Source organism: Suncus etruscus, chromosome 10 (genome assembly GCF_024139225.1).
Source record: "Suncus etruscus isolate mSunEtr1 chromosome 10, mSunEtr1.pri.cur, whole genome shotgun sequence".
NCBI classification, from domain to species: Eukaryota; Metazoa; Chordata; class Mammalia; order Eulipotyphla; family Soricidae; genus Suncus; species Suncus etruscus.
Window position 1 is genome coordinate 76722837 of NC_064857.1, and position 26860 is coordinate 76749696.

At 34.2% G+C, this 26860-nt stretch overlaps 1 protein-coding gene across 1 annotated transcript in view; it reads right to left on the reverse strand.

Moving 5' to 3' along the window:
• LOC126020222 (netrin receptor DCC-like) overlaps positions 1–26860 on the reverse strand; it is a 285747-nt gene that overhangs the window by 20914 nt on the left and 237973 nt on the right. The window contains exon 7 of the mRNA XM_049781676.1: positions 18850–19004. Within this exon, the coding sequence (XP_049637633.1) occupies positions 18850–19004 (155 nt within the window). The remainder of the gene's footprint in view (positions 1–18849; positions 19005–26860) is intronic.

The following is a 26860-nucleotide window of genomic DNA, read 5'->3' on the forward strand; positions in this document are numbered from 1 at the left end:
TGATAACAAAGAAATGTCTTTGACTCCTGATCAAAGGGTGCTGATTTTAATGTTAGTAAACATGAAGTTAAATGCAGATGGCAATGATTAAATATAAATGCTATTGAGATAACTTACAAACACTGAGGAAGGAATGACTTTAACTGCTGTGTTTCAATAACATTAAAGCCCCATTTAATAAAATAACTGCCATCCTCTTGATTTTCTCTGGTTAACCTTACATCTAAAGGGTAAATCTAACTCAGTGATTTCCAACAATCGACACCTACATATCACGGGAAATAGGAAAAATGACTTGAAAGATGCTAATGTGGGAATAACAAGCTTTATTTACAATAGCAATTTATGTAGTATTTTTATTTATGACTACAAAATGAAAATTTTATCCAGAGGAACATGTACTTAGTGACAATAGCTCTTTTATGAAGCCACTGGCACTTCCTACAGAACTGTACCAAATGGGATATAGGCAACTAATTGAAAGCCATTGATCTAAATCTCCACTGTCCATTATGTTCTTAATGGGAGTCATGAATGTACATTTGTAATTTGATATTCATAGTCACATCAGAAAAGTAATTATTAAATAAATGGACTTTATTTTATTTGCAATTTATTTTAAAACACAGCTAGTATTTTCGAGAAGCCAGGCAATGTCAGAAATTAAACTCAGGGTTGAGAATAAATGTTAAATTTATTCTCAATGTTTTTAGAAAACTCTCTGACCCCCTAATTTCAGTTAACCCTACAAAGCTAAATTATTCTCATTTTGAGACAACACACATATATGCGTTTGGTAAAAATAGTAAAATAAAATTTTTAGTGTAAGATTTTGTTAGTTTTTGTACTCTCTGGTCAGTGTGCATTTTATATTCACAGCATACCCATAACAATATTTATGTAAATTATATTTTATGTGCTCAATAGAAACTTGTGGAAGTGACTACCAGACTGAGAACTGCAAATAGAAAACAAAAACTTCATAATTGAAGAAAGTTTGTTATTTCTAAAGAGTGTAATATAATGTTATAAGAATATCAAATTCTAAGAAAAAAATGAAAAGAAATCACTTTGAGAGTGAAAAAATAATCAAGCTCTTGGAATTTAAATTAAGAGACTTTATATATATTATATATAATGGATTTAATAAGTCTCTTAACTTAAATTGTATATGTATGGGGGGCACACCTGCAGTAACCAGGGTTAACTTAATTATGCTAAGGAATAATTCCTGGTAGTCTGGTGATGCTCAGAGAACCATATGGAATGCTGGAGATCAAAGCCAGGCCACATGCAAGGCAAATGCCCTAACCTCTGTATTATTGCTCCAGCAACTATATTGTTATATTTTTAATTAAACATTTTGTTTAATGATGAAAATTAATACAAAACATTGCAATAAGACATTCTGGAAATTCTATGCATTATTGGTGATGAATTTTAGCTAAAACTTCAAGCCGATTATTTCCCTTGAGGAATGGCAGAGACATTAATTTTTAAAATTTCACTGCATGGTACTAGTACAAAACTGTGACTCAAGACAGTAGATTGAGGGTGAAGATTAAGTAAGTTGTGTAAAAGTGGGATTAGTAATGATGTGTCAGCATGGTCCTCAGCATGAAGTTGAGCATAAATCACGCAGACTGGCTTAGGTTTAATAATTTGAGATATAAAAATATATATAGTAATGGAATATGACAACTTTATATATGACATGGGATAGTTTAGTTTTCTAAACAGAAAAGAATAGTAGCTCATTAAAAATATTAAAATGTTCATTTTCATTAACTATGATTTTATTTTCCTGAATTACAATGTTTAATCTTAATTCACACACTCCCCTCATAATTCAAAATCCTGCCACATACTCACAAAACACACATTACCATTGGAGAATTATTATATTAGAGAACTATCATACTAGATTCAAAAATGGGTCTAATATTCTTAATTTTGTTAAATATATTTTTTCATATGTATGATTTAAGTTGGGCAAGAATTCTGATACTCAGTTATTTCATAGATATAATGAATACAAGTGGAAATACCTTACCCAGAAGTGTGAGGTGGGAAGTAGGGGCAGATCTACTTTGGTCATTGTTTAGATCTGTGGTACTTTTGTGATAACCTGATTAAACTCAGAGGGTGCCCAGAGATGGGGACATACAATAAATATGAAAAACAAAGAGCCTCTTCCTTGCAAGGTCCCCTATTTTACCTTTTGAATTAGCTCCCTGGTCCCGAATAAAGATATTTTAAGGGCATAAACCACTTATTAAGGGATGGTAGCTATTAAAGTAAATATCTAGAAGTTGCCATCAATGTCTGGGAAGAAATGGTCATATGAGCATGGGGGTTGCATTTACCAACCAAAATGCACTATCAGTCTGCCAGCCACAATCTCTGACAGTTTCTGCAATCTCTCTTAGTCAACTGATTCCTCTGACTGGTCATTTACTCAGGGTCTCCTAAGATATGTATAGGCCATATTTTTTTTCAGAAAGCATGTCCATCCAATAGTATCCAAGGCCAAGTTCGACTTCTGGTGAGAGGAATGTGGTCTGAGCATATCACATATGCTGTTAAGGACACTAAGTATGCTTTATAGCAATTCTTAGTTTAAGAGGTAATAGCTAAAATGATTTGAAATATAAATGGCTAGCTCCTTAATAAATCAAAACTATATGTCTTATAAGTGACAATGCAGAAACTGGAGGAGGCAATTAGTAGTTCAGGAGTGCTAGGTCCCATGAGAAACCAGGACTGGTTAGAGAAGTCGTTATCTAAAATTTTCAGATGGCAATGGAACTGTTCTGACTTATGATTGTCCAAACTATTAAAGAATCATGTCTGATTTTTGAATCACTTTCTTCAAGACATTTAGTCATAACTGTCCCAGAAAGCTAATTCTGACACTGTGATTTCTTTTATATTAGAGGAAACAGAATCAGAGGTTAGTAATATCCTAAATATTATGTGGCAAATTACAGACAATGTTTTAGTCTAGGAACCTAGAAATTTTGTTGATTGGTTTTCTTTTATGTATAGTCAGGGTAAAGAAGTCATCAGTGTTTGTTTTGGTTTAGGTCACATCTGAAGGTGTTCATTACTTAATTCTGGATCTGTGCTCAGAGATCATTCTGGCAGGCTTGCTGGAAACTATAGTCTGCCAGGAACTTAACTTGCTAGTTCTACTTAACAGCTAGTCCTACTAGCTGTACTTTCATTCCAGCCCCCAAAAGCTATAACTTGTGCAAGAAAGAATAGTTTAAACTAAACAAAGCGACTTAGAAATCTAGACATAGACATTACATTATACTGGCCATACCTATGATTGATCCAAAATTCTCTGAATAGCAAATCTATTCTTTGTAAAACTCAATGATTGGGATTCATTTCTTGAAAGGCACTTTCTGTACTTAACATTATGCTGCAGATTATAGTGTAAGTGCTTTGTATTCTAGGTGCCTTGTTTTAATGGGAAATATATAGAGCCTCTAAGACAAGGAAAGCCTGAAGAAAAAAAATTGAAGTTGCAAAACTAAGTTGAATTCTGTAGGCCTGCCTAAACCAGGCTTAGGCTATTTAAATTCTGAGACAGTCTTTGAGCAGGAAGTTAGTTCAATTTCTGGAGAATCCCTGAATAGAAATCCCATTAGAATTGCATTTCCTTTTGTAATAAACACAGGAAAAGTCCATATCAGAAAACAAACTGGTTCTGGGTTAACATTTATTTTGGCACTAATTTGCTGTTTTTGAATTGTTTCCTTAGAAAACCATGGCAGCTGGAAGACTAGACTGCAGATCTAAGGTCTCCTTTTATTCAATTTTCCTGGTATCAACAATCAGACTGCACTTTATTGACAGGGCAGCGGTTTTTCTCTGAAGACAACTTTACTATGATTGACACGTTTGTCCTGGGTGTGTGGCAAGCATATCTCTTTGGTGCATACTGTAGGGAAGTGTAGGGCACAAATGTTTTACAGTTTACATCATGAAAATTCACATAGGTTTTTGTTAACAAAGGTTCTGTTTTGCCACTGCACTATACAGTATTAGCTATTGGCCCAGCAGTAGGTGACATTTTCTTTTACATTTACAAAGTATTGAGTACTTTGATCTCACAACAGAATAAAGCAATATAACCCATACTATTTTCACAATTTCAGTTAACATTTCATTAAAATAAATCTTGATATTCTCCCCTCCTTCTAAACTCAAGTACTTGCCAACTCTTTAGTTTCTGGTTCCTAACAAACTGCTCCCCTGTCCACACTACCTTTCTTCGTCCTCTTCTGTATCAGTCTCTCCAGCCTTTGATATTTGCTATTTGTCTGAACAGAAGTCACCCTAGATTTTTGTGAGAACATCCTAAATGTATTCAGTTCATCTTAATTGACCTTACTTGACATTTACCCTAATTATTTTAATCTAGATCCAGCCCTACTCTCCGCAGTCTCTAGAACTCAAACTTATTTATTCTTCTGTATGTTCAGTGTTTGTTTATTAACATTTTATTACTGTAAACAAACCTTTTAGCAAGTGCTTTGCCTTTCTACTGGTCAAAAACCAGTGCTGAGAAAAAGTGTAATCCGTGAGGAATGAATGAGGAATAAATGCTGCATAAATGAATACATGAATGAATGAATGAATGAATGAGTGCCATATAACTAACCAATTTGGGGTGAGTAAAATTAGTTTGTTCATAAAAAGTAATTTTAGGTGGTGATTTAACCAGTGAAGGCTTTCTGATCTTAGAAATTATATGAAAAACGGGGCCGGGCGGTGGCGCTGGAGGTAAGGTGCCTGCCTTACCTGCGCTAGCCTAGGAGACGGACCGCGGTTCGATCCCCCGGCGTCCCATATGGTCCCCCAAGCCAGGAGCGACTTCTGAGCGCATAGCCAGGAGTAACGAAAATCTTAAAATAGAAGGAACCTCATGCCAAAAGAGAATATTTTAACCACGTGTGAAAAGACACAAAGATAGAAATGAAGAAATTATGTTTGGTGTGAGGGAAAATGATTACCTATGGGATAATTAGAAACCAGAAAATCAGGTATGTACTAAAAGCTAGCAGCTATGAAAAGCTGACAAAAATGCTAGAGCAGCTAAGTACTTTGTGCTAATTACCTCATTTAATCTTCAGAATAATCATCTGAAGATATACTTTTACACACTGCTTTACAGATTTTCTTTCATACTTTGCAACATCTCTGCAAGACACTTCTACATTATATGTGAAAAAACTGAGCGTTTGCAAAGCTAAAAGGTAGATATCCCAGTAAGCTGGTAAGGAAAAGAGTCAAATTCAAATCCAGTTTGATTTTTTCATCATTGGCCTTACAGCCTTGCACTCTTCATTCATTTAGAAGATTTGGGACAAATATGGAGCAGTTACCTGAGGTAACCATGGGTTAAGAGTTACCTCTTGATCTTTATTTTATATAAAACCTATGATCATCTATTCTAATTTTGGGGGCTAGGAACCAATGATGTTTAGGGCCTTATTCTGTCTCTACACTTAATGACCACTCTTAGTTTGATCCAAGGACCATATGAACTTCTAGAGATTCAACTTAGAACACTTACATGCAAGATAAGCATCCTACCTGATATGCCATTGTTGATATGCCATTGTATTAACCTGAACTTGACTGCTATGACATGAAACAGTAATTTAATGAAATCACCCTTCAAAAATGTTTTCAGGGCCCAGAGAGATAGCACAGCGGTGTTTGCCTTGCAAGCAGCCGATCCAGGACTTAAGGTGGTTGGTTTGAATCCCGGTGTCCCATATGGTCCCCCATGCCTGCCAGGAGCTATTTCTGAGCAGACAGCCAGGAGTAGCCCTTGAGCACCGCCAGGTGTGGCCCAAAAACCAAAAAAAAAATTTTTTTTTTTTTTTGGTTTTTTGGTCACACCTTGCAGTGCTCAGGGCTTACTCCTGGCTCCACGCTCAGAAATCGCTCCTGGCAGGCTCCGGGGACCATATGGGATGCCGGGATTCGAACCAATGACCTTCTGCATGAAAGGCAAAAATGCCTTACCTCCATGCTATCTCTCCAGCCCCCCAAAATGTTTTCATATTAATCCATGACATTCCCCTGTCTTGGTCATATATCTGTGATCAGAAATTCTGACACCAACTCAACTCCTAATATATACTATTTAAGCAATCCTATGGTAGGAAGATTGAGCTAAAACAAAAAAAGAATTTTCATAGAATAACATTATTATGAGATTTTCTCCTCTAGGTACTTTCCTAAAAGAAGAAATATCTGTGTTATAATAATATAAAAAGAAGAAATATTGGAATGAGTGGAAGGAAGCTAAAATCACATTTTGTCTTTTTGTGTAGCATATAATAGTTTTCATTTCGTCAAAATATAATTTGAAATAAAATATATATTTTGACATTAAAATGTATAACATTTATACATTATATGTATATATATACATTATAAATTATATATACATATGTAAACAATATATAAATCATGTTTATATATAAACAAATTTGAAATTAAAATTTTAATTTGAAAGTAAAAGAATTTTAAAATTAAAAGAAATTTTAATTTGCCATTAAAAGCATTTATAAAATAATGATTTTTAAGTGATATTTTCTTTATACTAAACAGGAATTATATCAAGTAGGCTAACTTCATTTTTAACATGGTAATTTCTAAAATACATGATCGTGTTTCATTCTAAAATTTAATATCCATTTATATTTGTGTATATATGAGTTAAATTACATGTTATTCTAAATTACTATCTTGTGCCCTTTACTATAGATTATAAAAGAAATAAATTTGATTTCCCATAGTATGATATAGAAAAATATTTATACTAAAGATAAGTTTGATTAAAAATAAAACATCATATCTTGCGGCACAGAAGTAGGGCGTTTAGCCCAGGACAGGCCTGTTTGAACCCTGGCATTCCAGATGGTCCCCTGAGTCTGCCAGGAGAGATTTCTGAGCCGAGAGCCAGGAGTAACCCCTGAAGGCCGGTGGATGTGGCCCCTAAACCAAAATATCATGCCAAAAGTCAGAAGTGTAATCCATGCTTTCTCTGTCATGCAAAGTATGCATTTAAAAACTCTTTGAAGCATCTCTTCTGTAAACTCTAATTTCTTTTATATAATTATTGCCAAATTATTTTATTTTCTATCTATAATGCTTGCTACATAGTAGGTGCTCAAAAATGCAAATGAACTGCATTTGTAAATTTTAATCTGTAATAATCAATAAATACATGTAATAAAATATATTAACATGTATGATGAATAGTATATAAAATTAATGAATTATATATATGTAGGTACAAGTACAGATGATAAAGTAGGAGTAAAAGTGTTTTATATCTAATCATATCAATAAATATACTGAACTATGTATATAAGCCTTTCATATCTAAAGTATTAATCTAGTTGAGAGTATATAAGTACAAACAGGAGAAAAATGTCATATTTTCTATAATTTGTTATTCTTCACTGGTCATTTGGCTAGTTTTCTATAGAGTTCTACAGTAAACTGAGATTCGCTGGTTTGTCTATTTAGTCAGATTTTATATGGTTGCTCCAACATGATAACAAAATCTGAGAAGATCTTCAAGTCTTTTGTTCTAATTTAGTTTAACAAGAAGCCTATCTTAATTTTCAGTAGGGAGCATTCTTATTATTAATATGATACTTCCATGTCCTGTGACTTCATTCTCATTCTATTCTTGAGAAATAAGTAACAATTTTCCCTATAAAATAAATCACAAAGTAGGGGGCTGGAGAGATAGCATGGAGGAAGGACATTTGCCTCACATGCAGAAGGATGGTGGTTTGAATCCCGGCATCACATATGGTTCCCCTAGCCAGCCAGGAGTGATTTCTGAGCATAAATCCAGGAGTATCCCTGACCACTGCCAGATGTGACCCCCAAAACCAATATATATATATATATATATATATATATATATATATATATATAATCACAAAGGAGATATCTTCTCTAGACATTGGGCTATAACAATAATATGGGTTATGTTTTGTGATCAAAGTAAAACAATAGAAATCTTAAAGAAAATAATTGAACAAATAGAAGTTTTGTAGAAAATAAAAGTGAACCAATAAAATTATTTTTGTTTTGCTTATTTATTAATTGATTTATGGGTCACACCTAGCAATTCTCAAGGGCTCTGCATTCATAAATAACTACCCATAGGCTCTGGGGACCATATGGGATGCTGAAGATCGACTGCATGTAAGGCTAGTACTTTACCTACTATACTAGTTCTCTCACCCCCTAACAGGATGTCTGTCAGAAAATTAAATTTAAGTAGCTGAACTGTTTAAGCCAACAAATAATCTTGACTTTAAGTTTTAATTTTTCTAAGAGAGAAGGGCTGGAAGTTACAGCTCACTTCATGAAGCTCACCACAAATAGGGATGAGTTTTGTTAGAGAAATAACTACATTTTGAACTATCCTAATAATGAGAATGTATGAAGGAAATAGAAAGCCTGTTTAGAGTACAGGCGGGGTCGGGTGGGGAGGAGGGAGATTTGGGACATTGGTGATGGGAACTTTGCACTGGTGATGGGTGGTGTTCTTTACATGACTGAAATCCAAACAACACAATCATGTATGTAATCAAGGTGTTTAAATAAAAAATATATTAAAAAAAGATTTAATTTTTCTTTGGAATATACTTAGATATATTATTTAAATATATTTATTTGAGCACTATGATTAAAACATGATTATAGTTAGGTATTACCGTATTTTCCAGCATATAAGACAACCTTTGAAACAAAAAAAAAGTCAACCGAAAATCAGGGGTCGTTTATACGCCAAGTATATCCTGAAAAACATTTCAATATGCCGCTAAATAAAAATTGTCTGAATATTGCCACAAAACAAATTTTTCAACTCGATCCTGCACCAATCACTGCGAGGCTGTTCCGACCGCCTCTCTAACTCAGCCAATCCAAGTAGTCTTTTTATGCATGCAAATTAGACAATGTTCTATACCCAAATCTACATTGTAAAAAAGCCTTCTCAGATTGGCCAGAGTCAGAGAGGAAGTCTATTACAGTATAACCTTTGAATCTTTGCTTGTTATGATTGGTTCACTGTGGTACATGACATGAGCACAGGAACACATGCAGCACATGCAGCACAGGAACGTTCTGTCTGATACAGCGAATATAGACCTAAACCTATGTTTTAACTGCAAAAGTAGGGGGTCGTCTTATACGCCCAGTCGTCTTATATGCCTAGTCATTTTATACGCCAGCAAATACGGTAGTCATAAAAAGAACATCTGCCTTCACCAGTGCAACATTCCCACCACCAATGCCCCCCTTTTCCTTCCTCCCCCACCCCCTGCCTATATTCTAGACAGGCATTCTACTCTCACTTGGATATATTTTAACTTAAGAAATTATGTGATGAGAGGCCTGTTCAATAGGATAGTGGGAGTGCATTTGACTTCCATTTGGCTAACCTATATTTGACCCTACGCACCCCATATGATCCCACAAGCTTCACCAGAAGTACTGCCAAACACAGAGTCAGAAATAAGCCCACAGCAGATTTGGCCAAAACAAACCCAAACAAAATTGATTAGCTTTCAATAACTACTCTAACAATGTAGTTGTATCTAGATACTGTAATCTTTCAAAAATAACTCTACATTAATTTAATAAATTATTGACATTTAAAATAATCATATCAAATATAATTATATAATTGTATTATATATTATACAATTATATGATATGTAATAATGTATTATATAATAATATAATTATATTGTAAGTGCACTCTGATTGGCATAGTTTCCAAAAGAAAACTACTTTCTTGAAAGTTAAGGCAGTATTTAACTTTGAGTCATATTATAATTTATTGGTGCTAGGTTTAAATTGGTGCTGTCCATTAAATGTTCTGCAATACGGTTGGGAAGGAGTGAGGGAGGCATTGGTGGTGGGAATGTTGAACTGATAAAGGGGTGTATTCTGTTTACGACTGAACCCCCCCCCCCAATACAATCATGTTTGTAATCATGGTGCTTAAATAAAGACTTTACAAAACAAACAAAAATGTTTTGCAATAATTATTACATGTTCGTTGGGTATAGCAGTTTTTTTCAACCTTTTTGTGCAAAGGCACACTTTTTCATGGAAAAAAAATCATGAGGCACAACACCATTAGAAAATGTTTAAAAAATTTAACTTTGTGCCTATGTTGACTATATATAAAGTATTTCTCTTGAGTATTCAAATAAACACAAAGAAATTATTTTATAATTACTTTATTATTACATAATAAAGTATTTTATAATTGTTCATATTTCTGTTCACTTAACTCTTACTCAGTGCAAAGCCTGGGCCTGTTTGGCTGAACACAAAGCTGATATTCTGACAGGAATCGAAGAAAGACACTCATGTAGACACACAACAGCTCTGTCTCTCTCTGTTTTTAGAATCTAATGATTGGTCTATTTGTGAGTCGAAGCCAGATAAAATTGGAATTTTCCCACGCACACCAGACAATATCTCACAGCACACTAGTGTGCCACAGCACAGTGATTGAAAAATGCTGGGTTATATCACTTAATCAGTATATATGTAAATGCTTGAAATGTATTTTAAAAATTTAAGTGGTTTACTCTTTAGTTTTTACTTAAAATTTAATTACCATTTAAATTTAATTAAATTTACCACTGTGCTATTTCTTCAGCCCCATAAATGGCAATTAAATTTTAAGTAAAAACTATGTTTTTACTGCCATGCATGCAGTCGATTCAGGATAGACAGTGGTTCAAATTCATGCATCCCATATGGTCCCCCATGCCTGGCAAGAGTGATTTCTGAATTTAGTGCTAGGAGTACCCTCTGAGTGCCACCAGGTGTGGCCCAAAACCCAAAACCCAAAAAAATTTTTAATTGCCATTTAATAGTGGAACTGTGTCAAGTGTACCTGAGAGATTACAATTTTAAATTTATTTTGTCAATATTAAAATCAAATACTCAATACTATATTGGACAGTGCTGGTTTAGAACTTAGGACAATAATTGTTTTAGATAAATGAATAGATAAAATGGTGTAGAATTTTTTGTGACATATCTTCTTGTACTTTTCTGATAAAGCAAACTATTCTTCCAAAGAACTTCTAATTCATGCTTGTTTTATGTTATAAAAGTCAGAATGTTTTCCCAACAATATTAAATCTAAGAAGATTATTTAGGCCTTCTGTAGTTGAGTATTCCAAACCATAAATTTTTTTGTCTTTTAAAAAATAATTGAAATACCACAATTTATCAAATTGTTCATAATATAGTCGTTTCAAGCATTAACTGTTTAAACACTAATTCAACCACCAGTCTGTTTTTCCCTCCACTGGTATTCCCAATTTTCTAACTCATAGCTATTGCCTTATAATATTTCTGTTTGTTGTATCTAAGACCATATTTGTGTTATGAGAAACTTAAAAAAATCAGTATTTGTATGCTACCAATAAAGGTATATTGTCAGTACTTCCCTTGGTCTCTTTTTAGTAATTCTGTCTATCTATTTACATGACCATCACTTGAGTCAGTGTTGGCTTCCTATATCAAACCCACTACTGGAGTTATACCAAATGTTCACTTAAGTTACCTGATCACATAGTTAGTACTTATAAATTGTTCAAGCAACAAAAGTAGTTAATTGAAAATATTGATTTACTTTTATCTTTTTTTTTTTTTGGTTTTTCGGGCCACACCCTTTTGATGATCAGGGGTTACTCCTGGCTAAGCGCTCAGAAATTGCCCCTGGCTTGGGGGACCATATGGGACGCCGGGGGATCAAACCGTGGTCCTTCCTTGGCTAGCGCTTGTAAGGCAGACGACTTACCTCTAGCGCCACCTCACCGGCCCCGATTTACTTTTATCTTTATAATATCTTTATTTGAGGTTGAAGCAGTGGTGTAGCAGTAGGGCTTTTGCCTTGCATGCAGCTGACCGAGAATAGACCACGATTCTATCCCCCAGCATCCCATATGGTCCCCCAAGCCAGGAGCTATTTTTGAGAGCATAGCCAGGAGTTACCCCTGAGTGTCATTGGGTGTGGCCCAAAAACCAATAAATAAATAAATACATAATATCTTTATTTAAGCACCATGATAACAAAGATGGTTGTAGTTGGGTTTCAGTCATAAAAAGAACACCCCCTTCACCAGTGCAGATTTACTTGGTTTAGCTAATAAAATCCAGGTGACATAAATATAGCTATGTTGCAAATTAAATATAGCTAAATTCTAACTGCACGTTTTGAATAATCAAATATTCATGAATGGCAATGCTGTAGCACATTTTAAAAGGAAATAGATCATATGGTTTCAAATTTGTTGAGAATGCAAAGATAAATGTTATAAATATTAAGTAAAAACAGTATAAACCAGTTTATAAAAAGTTTCATAAATTATAGAAAGAGAATAATAAGTGGGCAAGTAAGACAACCTTAATTAGCTGATTGTATCATAATCAAATCAGTTCCACAATGTCAATAAGGCTTTATATTTGTCTTAATGACTTTGTGATTATTCTACTTAATATTCAATTTTGTATTGCAGGGCAGTGGAAATTAGTTATATTATTATATGAGCTCTTAGAGGTGGGGGTTTCTCTCTCTTCTGTGCCTACAACATCGAGGCAATACCAAGAATTCCTCTAACCTATCACATTTCATCTTCACAACTGAAGAGTAGAAATAAATCATGTTGTCAATTTACAGCTGAGGAAACTGAGACTTTGAGGATTAAGAGACTTGTTCTATGATACATAATAATCATACAAATAGATTTTTCAGAGCTTAAAATTAATTTCTTTAGAAAAACATCTAATATTTATACCTCAAGGTAATATATTCTATAGTCATTCAAGTTGAGAATGGTTTTCACTCATCTTTTTCAGTGAAAAGAATATAATGGACTAAGAATATTACTTATGGTGCTTAAATATAAAAGGGTTTTATGGATAATTGGGTTGTGGTCTAGGAAATAGGCTTCCCTTTCTAATTCAAGCCTCCATTCAGTATGTAGTCCATTTTAACATCCTTTAAGATTAAACCGCCTTAACAACATCTTAGAGGACCCCAAATAATAATTCAAAATTTCTCCACATGTGGTGTGAAAAGATTAGACAAGTCTTAAGCAGGCAGGGACTTAAATCCAGCAGATAATACAGTGGAGAAATTATCCACCATAAAGGCAAGGAAAGGAGCAAGGGCTTAGCAAAAGGAAGATATAATCAGGGGACACACGCCTTCCTATAAATCAAGCCTTTCTATTCTGAGTGATTATTTCATAAAATGGATCTTGGTCTTTTGATCTCTTTAAATGATTACTATAAAATATATGCAGTTTTAGAAACAGTTGCTGGCTTATTTATATTTCAGGCATACTTCCCATCAGTGTTTATTCTTGAGAATATGGTTTTCATAATAGAGTTGAATTTTCAAGTATATGAAAAACTTGAAATTCAATTTGTATAAAAGCTATGTAATTCTAGTGTACAATTACTACATGGTATTTGGGAAAACAGTGAAAAGAAAAGGTGTAAACTGAATGCACACTCAGAAGAGAGCCCATTTTGAAAAGATTAAATCATGTCAGACACAGAAAAAGAAAATGATGGAAGCATCTCCCTCCCTTGCTCTATATTCTGATACTCTAGGAGAATAATAAATGAACCATGTCCTTCCTCAAAAACAGAGAAAGCTGGGTTTATTAGGAGGCAGATGAAGTACGGATAGTGGGAGGAAAGTATGGACACTGGGGGAGTGGGGGGGAGAGAAGGAGAGAGAGAGAGAGAGAGAGAGAGAGAGAGAGAGAGAGAGAGAGAGAGAGAGAGAGAGAGAGAGAGAGAGAGAGAGAAGAGAGAGAGAGAGAGAGCAAGTCTGCCTTTGAAAAAGAACAAGAGATTCAGAAGAGGACTATTTGAACTTCCTTGGCAATTGGCTTATTATTGAGCAGGCTTGGAGAAGATAAAAATCTTCCTTATCCTGGGAATATTTCTAAATTACCAAAACGACATTTTGTGTTAACAACGGAAAATCAAATACACATCTGGTACCTATTAGTCATGATAATATAACTTATTTATCCTAATGTTTGTAACAAAGACAGAAAGTAAGCTATACAATATTTTTTATCTAAATGGATTGACTTTTTTTTGCAGATGTAAAGAATATTCTGAATGTACTATTTATTGAGGTTAATGTTTCTATCTACCTATCTACTGATAGGAGATTAATTAACCAACAATTCTCAACAAAGCAGAGGAAGGCTTCTGTGCTAAAAGATGTAAAAGAAAAAGGTAAAAGGAGAAGTTTTCCTCCAGACAAAAACAGGAGGAGAGGTAATTTTACAGCAATCAATGTCAATATTAAAGGCCAAATATGTTAAGCATGGGGCCAGATAGTACAATCAATGGGTACAGTATCCCATATGATCCCTAAAGCAGCACCAGGAAAAATGACTGATTGCAGAGCCAAGGTCAACCTCTGATCATTGCTGGGTTTGGCCAAACAAAAACAAAAGATTAGCAGGCTAAGACTGTTCTTGCCACCAGTGATAAAAATTCAGTACTTCTAAAATAGACATATTCTCTTCTAATTATTTGGGGTGGGGGAGATGATTTATACGAGATAAAAATAGCAGATAATGTTTTATTCAGCCTACTACTTAGCTTTTACCTTGTGTCTTAATATCATTTGCGTTCATGTATAAGCAAAGTAATTGCTTATAGAAGCTGGTGCCTTTTGAGACCTCATGCACAAAATCTCCAACTACTTCCTGAAGAAGGAACCATGCACATTTTACAATGAACCTGGGCTGCTATTTTATAATCCAATACTATTTGAAGAGGCAGCCACAATACAATTTAGATGTAAACATTAGCTGGGTAACATGAATCAGCCATCACAGGTAATGGGCTTACAAGGAGACTGTGATTTATATTGTTTATACTTCATTTAACAATTTGTCTTGCAGATTGTCTTATGTTAGCTGTTTTGTTATTGTTACATATTTAGAAAATTTTCTTCTTTAAAGATATTCTGACCATGATAATGCTTTTACTTCAATTACATACGTATTTTTTCCTAAATGGACTTAGATGTCCTAAAACTATTTTAGGACTATAGTAGATATTCTTTGACCACACATATTCATTGAGTTATGGTGCTATTTTGGTCGCATACATTTTAAGGTTGTATGCATGATATTAATAAGCACTGATTCTAATGTTTTAGTGGTTAAACTAAAACATACAGTAACTGAAATATAAAACTTTTTTATAGAATGACCCAGAGTAAAGATAACAACAAACACCTTTGTTGTTCCTTGGCTTGAAAATGTTAAAAAAATTGTTAAAGTAATATAAAAATATTTGGAAAATTAGAAACAGTTTTATTGCTGGATGGGGAAACAACATAGCTTAGGCAGTAGGTAAGTCCTACTATAAAGGATTTACCATATTTTCTGGAAGTATAAGACTACTTTTTAACCCATGAAAACTTTTTTAAAATGGGGTCATCTTATATGCTGGTATACAGCATGCTGAAACTTATTCCAGTTTCAGGGACAAATACCTTAGGCATCCCTCTATTCAGCTCTATTCAGCTTTTATAGGACACAGAGGAGGCGCTCTGTTTACCTCTAGCTGTCCTATTAATCACTGCAGCCCAGCCAGCTGCTCTTGGAGGAACCCTGTCCCTGCTCTCAATGTAGATCACTGTTTTATTTTTATGTGTTTGATGTTTATAAGTGACAGTTTTCCAGCTAAGTACGTGCATGACATGAATTAAAATTTTCATTTTGAACTAAAATCTTACGGTTTTTTTTTGTTTGTTTTTAAGTTGATAAAAAGTATGTCAGTATTTTTAATTCATTCTGTATTGTGGAGTCCTAATTAATGTGGAAGAGTTCAGGAGATACTGAAGTACAAGACTTTTGGGATGTTTTTTAATTTCTATTTGTGTGCATTAAAAGAGAGGTAGTCTTATACGGCAAATATAGTCCAAAACCTATATTTTAACAGGAAAAGTAGGGGGTCGTCTTATATGCCCAGTCATCTTATACACCAGAAAATATTAGAAATATAGTGTAATCATGCCCAGTCAATAAGTACACAGAAATGGTTTTAAAAATATTAAAATTAAAAAATAAAATAATTATGGTATACAGATAAAACATCTTTTGAAAAATTAACACATTTTGGGGGGTTTGAGAGATAGTAAAGTGAATAAGGCATTTGCCTTGTATGCAGCTACCTAGGTTCAATCCCCAGGTTCTCATGCACACCAGAAGTGATTCCTGAGTGCAGAGCCAGGAGTAACTTCTAAGGATTGCCAGATGTGACTAAAAACACACCCTCAACCCCCAAAATAAAAAAAAAAAGAAAATGATCATACTTTCAAAATACTAGATAAATGAAAATGATTGTTTTCCAGGAAAATGTTTATGGTTGTATAAATTGTCAGTCTATATACAATAATCAGCTAAAATTTTAAATACATATATTAGTGGTTAAAATATAAATGTATTTAAATGCTATATTGTATAATGCTATATGTGTATGCTATATGTGTGATGACACTAGAACTTCAGTGTTGAATAATTTGGTGAATTATATATATAATTGAATGTATATAAAGGTTAAATTCTTGAAACCCCATAGTATTATCAAAAATATAATGCGAAAATGTATTTTTAAATATATATATTTGTTTTGTTCTTATTTAATCTTAATATTTAAAAATACTGAAAATTTATTCAAGTTATGAGTTCAATAAACATAGAATAATCAGTGAAGAAATTTATAACTTAAATAGTTCCCTAGTAGAAATTCTGACAAGAAAATTGTCATTATCTAGTGATTTAAGTCCAAAAATCAAATAGCATTAAAAAAAAGCTTACTAAGTACTAATTACCAGCTTAGTATCAATACAGTGTTTAGAATTAATACCTGTGTACCTAATGGTATATGTGATGGCATAAGCATTTAGTTTGAAGAGTCCTGCATGGAGAATGACTCAATACTCTGATGAAATTGCTGGGTCTTACAAAGTAGCTAGTATAATTCAGATATCTAAATCTCCTAATAATCATCTGAACCTAAATATTATAATGCTTTTAAAAATTTTTCTGGTGGGCTTATTTATTTGATGCTGCTATTTCTCAGTATCTTACAGCTTTATCTCTCTTTCTTCACTCCCACACAATATTTCAGTTTTTAACACTTTAAGTTCTTAACATTGGATAAGTAGTAGAAAGAGTTGAACTTCTCAAAGGGTAAAGCATGATAGCAGAACTCTAATTAAAAAACAAAGTATCTCCGTTTTCTCTCCTTCAAGTTTTTCTTTCCTTTAAAAGATGTGAATTTTGGACTGGACCTGAGGCGCTAGAGATGAGGCATCTGCCTTGCAAGCACTAGCCTGGGACAGACCGCAGTTCGATTGCCCGGTGTCCCATATGGTCCCCCTCAAGCCAGGAGCAATTTCTATACGCATAGCCAGGAGTAATCCCTGAGCGTCAAACAGGTGTAGCTCCCCCCCAAAAAGATGTGAATTTGTACAGACTATTCCATTTCACTTATCAATAATAATATTTCCCTTTTCCTTTTCTCAAAGAGTAAATAAGATGATTATTAGTTAAACGTGGTTTAAATAAAAAGACTAAAAACGAGAGAGCATCACTTATTTCTTTTACATATAGTAGATGAAACCAGATGTCTGTACAATGTAGCTTCTAATAAGTAGGTATTCATTTCATTTATTTTAGATTATTATTTTTAAATTTAAAATAAAATAGATTGAAAAGGCATCCCATCAGTAATTTGTGGGTTAGTAAAACATAAATTAGATGATACAGTTTGAGGACTATTTCTTTATATAAGTAAAAATCATATAAAATATTTCTCAAAAACATTAAACTGGGAGCTCGGTAGATAGTACAGGGGTTAAGGTACCTGCTCTGCATGCAACTAGCTCTGGTTGAGCCCTGATACCATATTTGATTCCTGGAGCACAGTCAGGAGTAATCCATGAGCACAAAACCAGGAATAAGCCTAGGCAGTGATGGTTTGTCTTGTCAATGCCTCAAAAGAAATAAAACATTGAGTTGCTTTTCTTTGTAGTCAGGTAGTTTAGAAGTAGTCCTTTTAGTTTAACAGTTGCAGAATTGCCCAATATAGATCCTCTTTTCATTCCTGGAGTTCTGTCTAGGTGACTTCGATAGTGCACCAGAACTTAACTTTGCTAGTATTTCTGTATTTAGAAACTCTATGCTATTTATTTTACCTTTGATATTATCCTCTTCATTCAAAGTCTTCCTTACAATTTGAAAATATTTTTAATATCAGTACAGATGGCTACAACCTGCTGCTGCTCTTGAAATAAACCTTGGCTGGTTATATGTCAGAAGAGTTAAGGCCCTTAACTTAAGGGTTTTTTGTTTGGGTTTTTTGTTTGTTTTTTGTTTTTTGGACCATATCTGGTGACGCTCAGGGGTTATTCCTGGCTATGTACTCAGAAATCGTTCTGGGCTTGGGGGGCCATATTGGGATGCTGGGGGATCGTTAACTTAAGTTCTTAAGTTTTTCAGTTGTTCGTTTGCACTATATGAACATGGCCCTGGAGAAATGACCATTTTATCCAGAATTTATTTTATCACTGAAGCTTTGTCAGTTAAAACCATCTCCAAAATCTTCTGTCATCCCATTTGTCACCTCAAGAAAAAGGTTCTATGGAAACACATTGCAATAAAAAAATAATCTTTTACGTGCTAACCTATCCCTCTATTTTATACTCACATTCAGGCTGAGTAGCCACTTTGATCGGTTGTGAACTCTCTCCAGGTCCCCACTCATTGTAGGCCACAACTCGGAAGGTATACATGGCTTCTGGCTTCAAGTTTCCCACAGTTAGTTGAAGGGACCCGGGCTGGGACGTATTCAATGCTCGTTCCCTGGGAGACAAAGTTACAAGAAAAAAATTATTCCAACATGAATACTCCAAAATAAACTCTGTCCAAAGCCCTGAACTATCAGGTTCGTAAAATGTGCCCAAAGTTGCTGACTCATTTAAGGTTGGCTTGATGTCATAATTCAACATTTTTGAGACTTACTCTGAGGCATAACTACCTGAAAGGGTCTACAAATAAATATTTCAGGTAGTGGTGTTTTCCAAGTTATTTTATTCCTCAGTAAGTTACAAATTAAAGACCATTCTCTTGACTTTTTTTTTTGTCATTCCTGGCTGTTTTTTTTTAATTCTTATTTATTTATTTATTTATTTATTTTTATTGAGACCACTTAATTACAAGTCTTTCACAGTTGTATTTTAGGCATATAGTGATAGTGAATTAGGGTCATTCCCACCACCAGTGTTGACCTCCCTTCACCAAAGTTTTATAATTTAAATTTTCAAACTTATTATAAAAAAGAGCTATTAAAGGAGAAACATCCGGAATGAAGACAGGGAGATTCATTTTGTGAGGATCCAGCTAATGATAGAAATCAAGGTTTCACAAATTGCCTTTGTCAGTATTGCTAACGCTTTGCATTACATAGTTTATTTTGTTATAGGAAACGATGTGGAAAAGGCAGATGCTAAGTGTCAATGTATGGGCTTGAGCTCCTGTGGTTATGTTAAGAGCAATTACTGAATGGGAATTATGCTTGCTGCTGCATGAGAAGATGCTGCAAAACATGTTTATTTGCCTTCTTCTTTAAGCTACATCTACAGCTGTCTCATTTATTTCAAATTTAAAAAACACCTTGGAGGTTCTAAACAAATTGCTGCTCGTTGTGTGACATACAATGCATCTCAAGAGAGACAACTATTTTGGAAATAGATGCTAACATTGAGGAAATAACTACCAAATATTCTTTAAGGCCTCGCATAATTCTTGATATTTATATCTTCAATGGTTTCACATCAGAGATTGAATGGGTAAAAGAGACATTTTATGGTAATCTGTTCAACTCTTTCCTTAAGAATTCTATTTCAAGGATCAGAGTAATAGCACAGCTGGTAAGGTACTTGTCCCAAACACAGCCAGTCCCCACCACTTTATATAGTCCCCTGAATTCTACCAGGAATGATTACTAAACTGGGGTAAAGCCCTGAGCAGAGCACCACCTCCCAAAAAAATTCTATTTCTAAAAATATCTCTTGTCTCATATTGGAATAACATATACATTTTAATTTTGCTCCTTGCTTTCATTTTTTAAAAAAAATTTTCTTTTATGTAAACCTTATTTTTACACTAAAGTTGGATTCCATAGAGAAAAATAAATCAAGTCAAGGGAGATAAAGCATATCATAGAACATTTTCCTGGTATGTACAGGACCTGGGTCTATCCCCAGAACTGCATGTTTTCCTGCATACTAGGGATATCACCCTTATACAATAAATCAAAACCAAACAAATTCTTCTAAAGATGTACATAATGGATCATGAGTATATATCCACTTTAATATGAAAGACACATCAGAGATTGGCTGCTCTAGACACAAACCAGTCTGTTCCTCAGAAGCTAACCTGCATCTTTCTGAAATCTGTTTGTCATATAAAAAGTAGATATGGTATTCTTCAATTTATATTTGTTGTGTTAATTAGTCTGTCTCACTACATATCTGCAATTATCTCATATTTGTGCAGTTCCAATCAATACTATAAAATTTTGGGATATATTCCTTACATGTATAAAAAATGTGGGTTCATTCCCTAGCAAAGCACATACAAACATGTACATAACACATATACCCTCACACATACATCATTTATGAAGTGTTTCAAAGAGAATGAAATGAGATGCTATCTTTAAATTATAAAATGGAGACATGGTTCCTAGTCTTTGATGTAGAATGTTGTTGCTGCTTATAATTTTATTATCATAGTAAATTAAAAGCATAACTTCAAGAGAAATGCATGCTCTAATTCCAGGGAAAGACATTTTCAACAAAGTATTCAGAACTAGAAATATGAAGAGAAAAAACAATAAAATGTAGCATTTAGATTTAACTTAAACAATAAGTTTATTCAAGTAAATAGATTTGCTTAGATATGGCCTGGTCCCTCCCTTCCTTCTAGAATTTTTTTTATAAACTGTTAGACCAATTATTTTGCACAGCTCAGTGAAATAAAAATAGTAATGATAACTACAGATATTGAATATGCCTTTTCAAAAGTGAAAATGGCAATAGTTTTTAAATGGGAGGCTTCACTGACAACTAGAAGTAATAGGTATTTCTTGAGTACTTGAGTAGCTGCCAGCCCATTGAAGTTGGGAGTTTGTGGCTAGGTTATTAATATGCTTCTTCATGTCCTACAGGGTAGCATTAACCTACTAATCTGATATAAATGCATTCTTGGAAAGTAGCTTTCGTCAGACTAAAAGACGGTCAAAATATCTTTTATTCCTGTGCCATGCATGAAAGCTCAAGTAAAACATCACAATTTTCCAGAGGCTTGTAAATTCTAACTTTGTAATGACATTTAACTGGAGTAGTTTGGTCCCAGTATACATGAAAGTTACCCACCTAAAGTAAATAGTTCATAATCTTTGCATTTAAGTAGTTAATGATTAGAGTTTCCTGTCTATTCATAGTGCTCTGTACTCCTCTGTAATAAGTATGAGTATTAGGTTCTAGAGCACCTAGAATAGCAGGCAGAGAACAGAGGAAATTAGAGTTAATTCAGTTACTAAATTGGGCTCAGACTATTCCTGCAAAAGTAGCAGGTCATCCATGGAAATTTTTTTGGTGTTTGTAAAGACATAGTTCCATTTCCAGGAAGTTCAGAGTCATGGTCTGTGGCTGCCAATAGACTGCAAAGATCCATTGCAAAGATCCATCTATGTTTTCTTAAGTGCTGATGCATTTTGGGTCACTAAATCTAACATGGTGGTATTGGAACAAACTTGAATAATTGATAACCCAATTAAACTTTAATCTGTTAGCCCTGAAATGTCCCCTGACCTTGTTTGTACTTACAAAGCTTTGATATAAGAATAAATTTTCTTATTTCTTTGTTACTGGCCTTCCCAATTCTTTCTACCTTCTACTAACAGACACATTTATATCTATGATACATTAACTTCTAATTCTGTGTTCAAAAATACTGTGATGGATGTTTTTCATGGTCAATACTATTTTGGGTCAATACTATTTTGACTCTATGGTTTAAGTTTTAAAGAGATGTGGAGACATTTTTGTCTCCAAGTTTTGGAGATATGAAGACATTTTTATTTTCATCTGGCCACAAAACTACAGCCAACCTTGACTTTTTTTTTTTGTCATTCTGTAATTCCTTCATTTAGTTTTAGTTAGTGTGGAGTTGCTTTTCCAAACTTACAGTTCCATCTCATTTTGATAAACACCTCATTCAGTCTATAAATGTAATTCAAACAAACTCTTCTAAGCAGAGTTTTTCAACCATCATATTCCTAATGCCAATGTATTAAATATTCTCTCCATTGTGATTTCATTACTCTTGGTTTATACATCTATTGTAGCATATATCATATTGTATTAACAGATCCGTCAATCTCTTTGACTTAGTTGTAGATTATTTTAGAACAAAACATATTTCATTCATATTTTATTAGCAGTAAGCTCCTAATACTGAGTAGAAAGAATGGCTATTTTGCTTCAACTAATATATTTTAATGAACACATAAGTAAATATAAGCTTTTAATAGAAAATTGAATAAGAACACCATATAGTGTGATTTCAGAAATCTTTAGAGAACTGAATTCTGGACCAGGATTCGTCCCAATTTAATTTGGTGATCTTTGGCTTGCTACTTTACCTCCCTCAGTTGTGACTTCATTATTTCAAAAGCAGAATGTAGGAACTAATCAATGAAAACTTTTGCACTATTTATTGGGAATTAAAACAAAACTAGTAAAAAACAAACATCTTTTGGTCAAAGCTATTGTATAATATTGTATTGTGTTGTATTGTATAGCAGGGCTATTGTGTTAGATATGGCTGACCTAGGTTTGATCCCTGTTTTTGTTTTTGTTTTTCAATTATTTTTCTTTACTTTCTTGTTTTTTTTTTAAATATTTTTATTTAAACATCGTTTTTACAAACATGACTATAGTTGGATTTTAGTCACAAAAAGAACACTGTCCTTCACCAGTGCAACATTCCCACCATCAATGCATCCCATCTTCCTCCACCCCCACTCCACTCCCTGCCTGTATTGTTTTTTACTAGTAAACAGGTATCTGATGGTAATTCCTCATGCTAGTTCCTATCTTGACCATATAGTGTTCTTGCATTTTCCTCAGGATGAGAAAAACTAGCCTGTGTTTAATGTTTAATAATTTCTCTTTCTTTTATTTCTGCCACAATGAAGTTCCCCAATAACAAATGGAAATAACAAATTTCTAAAATAAATAAATAAAATGTAACACTAGTAATGTTAAAAATTTATTTTCCATTTTATTTGAATATAATGATTTATATTTATATTTTGGGAGTAAGCAAGGTTTAATGACTAAACAATGATGTTTAAATCATGTTTGCTGTTTAGATTATGTTATAACGTTTCTCTAGTAGACACATTAAAGAAACACATATTGTCTTTACCTAAGCATATCCGAATGTTAGCATTTAGTTACAACTTTAAGGTGAAAAACAACTGCATTTTTGAGACATCAAATACCTAATTAATTGCTTCAAAAAGGAAGAGCTATACTCATGTTTCTTTGCAAGGAAGGAACAATGATATTTAATAGAAACCGTTTTAGCATCTCCTTTTTATCTACCTCACTTGCAATTTTATTTCTTTCATGACAGGAAGAATGGTGTACTGATGAAAAGATCTCAACGTGAAAATAGGATATTTACTGGAATAGGGGCCAAAGAGATGGCAGAAATAGCCACTCCAAAGCCATATTTCTAGAACACAAATGGCAATTAGAGCTATTTTATAAGGAAAGTGGGTGCAGAGGTAATTCACCACCAGATAAAGGTGATGAGAATGGAGACCATCTATTTGGTCTGAGAGATCTCCACTAAATTTGAATTTTAAACACTGGGTTTTGTTTTATTTTTGTAATATTAAAAAGCACAAATAAGGAACAACTCTAAAGAATGCTTTGAGTAGTGCTGGAGAAATAGTGCAGCAGGTAAAGAAAGGCACTTGATTTGCATACTGCTAACCTGGGTTTGTTCCCTGGAACCCAGAGCCCACCAGCAATGTTGCTTGAGCATAGGTGTGTGTATACATTCCATTTCCCAAAGGGGGGGAAAAGAATGCCTTGAAATTCAGAGAGCTATACGTTTAAGGTGCTTTCCTTGCATGAGGTCAACATTGGTTCAAATCCTGGCACTTGGTCTGGTCCTCCAAACACAGTCAGGGGGCACTGTTAAGCACATAATCAGAAGTGCTATATGTTGCACAGTTGAGGGGCTTAGATCTCAGAGACTGTACATTTTCTCCTGAGTGCCAGTTCTTATGTTCTTAATTCCCACTGTCTTTTCAATCTTCTACTGTCTTTTCAATCTCTAACTCTTAAAATACACATTTTCCTTTGTGATTCTCTTCTTTCTGTACTTTTTGGGAATGGCTGATTTTTTCCTTCTTTGCCTGTGGTAATTCCTTATGATAATTTCAAAATATATTATTTATATGAAATTCTATCTATATATTTAAATATATTACAGGTATTAATAACGAACTATCTGTATATAATTACATCTATCCATATATAAAAACATACCTTATCTGCTTACCTCATATATTATTTTAAAGATTAAATAAAATCCTACTCAAAAAAACATTGAAATTCTGTGATCTAAACTCCCAAACTCCTCATTCAGGAAATGTCATTAACTTGATATAGTATAGTGAAGAGATCAATAGACTAGAAACGGTGTATTAAAGTCATGCTTCTTCAGCCAGAAAGAGTATAGTCTATCAGGTGCTTCCATCCCTGGTAATTATCTACTTAAGTCCTACCAGAAGAGACCCCTGAGGTCAGAATCAGAAGTAAGCTCTGAGCACAGTTACATGTGACCTAAAAATTAGCAAAAATTATGTATCTAAAAGTGCAAGTGCACATACTTATACATACCCACATACACCCAAACACATACCCTTCCCTAGGAGCTCAAGTTCTATTAAGAGTCTGCTTGGCTTTTGCACCTGAATGTTACAATAATCTGTCTAAGACATGTCTGAAGGTAAATATACCATATTTATCCCAATAAACCCAGACCTGATCTTTTATTTTTATTTATTTAATTCTTTCTTTCTTTCTTTCTTCCTTCCTTCCTTCCTTCCTTCCTTCCTTCCTTCCTTCCTTCCTTCCTTCCTTCCTTCCTTCCTTCCTTCCTTCCTTCCTTCCTTCCTTCCTTCCTTCCTTCCTTCCTTCCTTCCTTCCTTCCTTCCTTCCTTCTTTCTTTCTTTCTCTCTCTCTCTCTTTCTTTCTTTTCTTTCTTTCTATTTTTTGGTTTGTGTTTTTTCGGTCACACCGGCCGTGCTCAGGGGTTACTCCTGGCTCTATGCTCAGAAATCGCTCCCAGGGGCCGGGCGGTGGCGCTGGAGGTAAGGTGCCTGCTTTGCCTGCGCTAGCCTAGGACGGACCGCGGTTTGATCCCCCGGCCTCCCATATGGTCCCCCAAGAAGCCAAGAGCAACTTCTGAGCGCATAGCCAGGAGTAACCCCTGAGCGTCACAGGGTGTGGCCCAAAAACCAAAAAAAAAAAAAAAAAAAAAAAAAAAAAGAAATCGCTCCCAGCAGGCTCGAAGTATCATATGGGATGCCGGGGATTCCAACCACCGTCCTTCTGTATGCAAGGCAAATGCTGTACCTCCATGCTATCTCTCTGGCCCCTGATCATTTATTCTTTTTATACGTTGGATGTCTTTATTTTACTTATTTTAGTTTGTTTAAAAAAATGAATCACCACGAATTACAAAGTTGCAAAGATAGTAATTAATGAGTTTCAGGCTTACTTTGTCTCAACAACAATCCCTCCACCAATGACCCAGCTTCCTTCCTGTCCCGTTATCCCCCCCACCCCGCCCCGTTTGTCTCTGTGGCTGGCACCTTTTCCTATCACCATTGCTTTGATGTTCCCGTCCCTTATCCACATCCACCTTTGCTCCAGTGGTGAGTTTCCTACCAAATACAATTCCCTTGCTCTTTATTTCTACTGCCATTGGGCATTTGATATTTACTTATAAAGTTTTATATTCCATATAGGGTTGAGATCATTCTGTGTCTTCTGTTTTCTCAACTCTCCAGATCCAGCAGCAAATTGCATGGCTTTATCTTTTCTTCCAACTGAATCATATACCACATAGATTGTTTAACCAGTTACTAGTTCCTGGGCATTTTCCATATTTTCACTCTTGTAATAGATTTGCAATGAGTACAGGTGTGCAGATGTCTTTTCTCCATTGTGCTTTTTTGGTCTTCAGGGTATATTCCCAGGAGTAGAATTGATGGGTCATAAAGAAGTTCAATTCAATTCAATTCAATTTAAAAAAAAAAAGCTCAATTTCTTGTCTTTTTTTGGGGGGATGAGATGGGGTGGTAATATCCAAATTGTCTTCCAGAAAGATTAGACTAGTTGATATTCTCACCAGTTGTGAATGAGAGTCCCTTTTCCCACAAATCCCCACCAGCACTAGCTATTAGATGAGTACCAATCTCTGTGGTATGTGGTAATATCTTATTCTTGTTTTGATTTTCATTTCTCTGATTATTAGAGCTATAGAGCATTTAGAAACCTAGGCCTTTTCTAAATAAATTTTAATTGAATCACTGTGAGATACAGTTACAAAGTTGCTCATTA